At 38.2% G+C, this 3826-nt stretch overlaps 1 protein-coding gene across 1 annotated transcript; it reads left to right on the top strand.

Annotated features, from left to right (window-relative positions):
- Positions 1-969, top strand: LOC124506236 (olfactory receptor 10AG1-like). Its single transcript, XM_047072259.1, has one exon. It carries the CDS (start codon positions 19-21, stop codon positions 967-969), a length of 951 nt encoding a protein of 316 aa, XP_046928215.1. The 5' UTR covers positions 1-18.
- The last annotated feature ends 2857 nt before the right edge of the window (positions 970-3826 follow it).

The raw sequence follows: 3826 nt of genomic DNA, 5'->3' as shown, positions 1-3826 counted from the left end.
CATTTACTATGTCTGCAGATGGAGAATCGATTAAAAACAGGAATTTCAAATATTACTACACTGATGGAATTTGTTCTCTTGGGTTTTTCTGATATTCCCAATCTCCATTGGACTCTTTTTGGGATATTTTTAGTCATCTACCTAACTATCCTGATGTGCAATAGCATCATAATATTGGTAACAAGAATTGACTCTGCTCTCCAGACCCCCATGTATTTTTTTCTTGGCAATCTCTCCTTCTTAGAAATCTGTTATGTAACAGTCACTATCCCCAGAATGCTCATGGACTTACTGACTCAGAAAGGAAATATTTCTTTCTTTGCCTGTGCTGCACAAATGTGTTTTGTCCTTATGTTTGGAGGCTCAGAGTGTCTTCTCCTGACAGTGATGGCCTATGACCGCTACGTGGCCATTTGTAACCCTCTGCACTATCCTCTAATCATGAACCACAAGGTCTGTGTCCAACTGGTGACTGTCTCCTGGATCAGTGGAGTCCCAGTTGTAATTGGGCAAACATGCCAGATTTTCTCTCTGCCCTTTTGTGGGTCTAACACAATTAATCATTTCTTCTGTGACCTCCCCCCAGTACTCAAGCTAGCTTGTGGGGACACATTTGTGAATGAGATAGCAGTCTACGTAGTTGCAGTGATATTTGTCATGGTTCCATTTCTGTTGATTGTTGTCTCCTATGGCAAAATTATCTCCAGCATTCTGAAATTGTCGTCAGCCAAAGGGAGGGCTAAAGCCTTCTCCACCTGTTCTTCTCACCTGATAGTTGTCATCTTATTCTATGGAACGGCTACCATCACGTATTTACAACCCAAACCAAATCAATCTGAAGGAGTTGGGAAATTGATCTCTCTTTTCTACACCGTTTTGATCCCAACTTTGAATCCCATTATATATACTCTGAGGAACAAAGACATCATGGTGGCACTGAGAAAATTACTAACAAAGATTTTAATATGACTCAAACACTTGAAATTGTGGAAAGAACTTGCTTATATGCTTGTCATGCAGAGACAACAGAAACATGTCTTCTAGTTTTATTCCTCAATAATGTTCATTAATAACATCAATGCAACCTCACACTATGTTAAGGAATCTTAGTTTCATAGGATTAACTTAAGGGTTTTGTAAAAAAGTACAAATTATTCCAACTGCAGCAATCCAATCTGAAGATCCATCTTTCCTCTACTGTGAACTAGAGAGTTAAGAGATTGCCTGAGCCATGTGTTGCGATCAGTTTTTTAACCTTCCCATTTCTCCAGATATATTTGCCCCCCATCTTTGTACCTATGTTTGAATTTAGCCAATGACAAACACCAACAGCAGGCAAGATGGAGGAAGCAGGAGTATCTTCATGTTTTCTTTGCATTACTGTTTCTTTCTATCATTTGTCACTGGTCATGCTGCTTTAAGACTACAAGTCCTGAGAATCTCCCCTTTACCATCCCAGTACCCACTGTTTTCTGGTGACATCATTCCCTCCCCTGGTAGCGTCAGGTTTTGCTCTGTTAATATCCATTCAGTATTACATTTGTCTGGAATTTTCACTGTAAACTATCAACATTAATGTGTAGCAGGTTGAATGTGGGTCCATCTAAAACATATGGCTGTTTAGAATCTGCAAATGTGTCTTCTTTGGAAAAAAAAAAAAGACTTTGTAGATGTAATTAAATTAAGGAAATGAGATCATCCTGGTGTAATGTGGGCACTATATCCTCTGAGCAGTGTCCTTATGAGACAGAATGCTAAGAGGACGTTTACAAAATAGATAAAGACACTGAAAATAACATCTTTTAAAGGTGGAGACAGAGGGGCGCCTGGGTGGCTCAGTCAGTTGAGCTTCCGACTTCGGCTCAGGTCATGATCTCACTGTCTGTGAGTTCGAGCCCCGCATCGGGCTCTGTGCTGACAGCTCAGAGCCTGGAGCCTGTTTCAGATTCTGTGTCTCCCTCTCTCTCTGACCCTCTCCCGTTCATGCTCTGTCTCTCTCTGTCTCAAAAATAAATAAACATTAAAAAAAAAAAAGGTGGAGACAGAGACAGGAATGATACAACCAAGAACAAAGAAAGGTCAAGAGCCATTCAACACTGGAAGAAGCAAAGAATGATTCTCAGAGGCCAGAGTGAAGAGAGGCTGACAACATTGTGACTTTAGACTCTGGATTCTAGAGCTGCGAGAGATTCCGTTTCTGTTGTTTTAAGCCACTCAACTTGTGCTATTTTGTCACAGCTGATCGAGGAGGATAATGCACCACGTAAGTAGTATTTTCATTGAAGTGCTTCTATTTGAATCCTCTGAAAGAAATTGTCCTTCTCAGGCAGTAATTTGGCATTTTTTTTCTTTTGATAGAAAATTCATAACCCTTTCCCTTTTATTTTAAAAACTGTATCAATGAAAACTCATCTCGTAGAAATATTTGTCCAAGAATGATTATTACCTGTGTTTGTTTAAGAATTTTTATTAACTATGTTTGCACAAGAGTGTTCTTTTCACAGTGCAAAAGAAAGCAGGAAGCAAAGGGAAGGCGCTGTCAGTCGGAACATATTAAGACAACGGAGCGCATCAACACCATATAATGCAGCACAGCCACTCAAGACGATGTTTTAGAGCCCCTTCACTGAAGAAATTCCAAGCTTTCCAGACATGTGAGAGAGAAAGTAAATCTATGTATAAAATGTAGCTAGGCTTAGAAAAGAAATATTGGCTTCCTGACGGTGTTAGGATTTCAAATGATTTCAGATTTTTAATTATTTTTTTGTAGTTTGGATTTATTACAAAAAGAATGTATCACGTAAATTACAAAAAATAATAACTTCTTAGGCAGAAAACATAAATGTTCCCAGTAAAGAACATTCTTGAATCACTCCCTTTCTTATTGTTACCGGATGTCAAATAGAATATGTATCAGCCAGCAGAGAAATTTCAATATCTGCCAAATCATCTTTTATTTTTGATATGTACGTGATGCATCACTAAATTCTATTGCTGAAACTAATAGTACACTGTACATTAACTAACTGGAATTTAAATGAAACATGAAACAAAAAAAAGAAAGAAAGAAAGAAAGAGAAAGAAGAAAGAAAGAAAGAAAGAAAGAAAGAAAGAAAGGGAAAGAAAGAATAGATTTTTGTTATGAACTAAAAGGAATCGGGAGGGGTGCTTGGGTGGCTCAATTATTTGAAGGTCTGACTTGGGCTCAGGTCATGATCTCAGTGCTCCTGGGTTTGGGGTCTGTGCTCACAGCTCAGAGCCTTTGGCCTGCTTAGGATTGTGTCTCCCTCTCTCTCTACCCCTCCCCCTGCTCATGGTCTGTCTCTCTCTACCTCAAAATTAAATAAACATTAAAAAGAATAAAAATAAAAGGATTCAGGATATATAATATTTAGAGTAATTTCTTTATAAAACTAACTAAAAGGCCGTGGGACACCTGGGTGGATCACTGGGTTATTTCCGATTCTAGATTTTGGCTCAGGTCAGGATCTCATGGTTTCTGAGTTTGAGTCCCATGTTGGTCTCCATGCTGATAGTGTGGAACCTGCTTGGGAGTGTCTCTCTCTCTCTCTCTCTCTCTCACCCTCCCCTGCTGTCTCTTTTTCTCAAAGTAAATAAATACACTTTAAAAAAAAACTTATTAAAAATAACTAAAAGGCCTTCAACAATAGACACAAAAATGGATAAATTTAAGATTATAAAAGTGGACATAGTTAAAATGAATGCCTGTCAGTGATTATTGAATGATGATAATCTTCAAAAGCAAAAAGGAAGGAAAGAGAAAAATGTCAATGAGTGTATAATTAATGAATGGATTCTAGGATTT

Source organism: Lynx rufus, unplaced genomic scaffold, assembly GCF_022079265.1.
Source record: "Lynx rufus isolate CCGP_SWC_20201006 ecotype Redwood Valley unplaced genomic scaffold, mLynRuf1.p SCAF_9, whole genome shotgun sequence".
NCBI classification, from domain to species: domain Eukaryota; kingdom Metazoa; phylum Chordata; class Mammalia; order Carnivora; family Felidae; genus Lynx; species Lynx rufus.
The sequence above is the reverse complement of the archived record's forward strand: the minus strand, read 5'-3'. Positions and strand labels throughout refer to the sequence as shown.

What these genes read in the sequence shown, in the direction of transcription:
- LOC124506236 (XM_047072259.1), top strand. Translation starts at nt 19, where the DNA reads ATGGAGAATCGATTAAAAACAGGAATTTCAAATATTACTACACTGATG.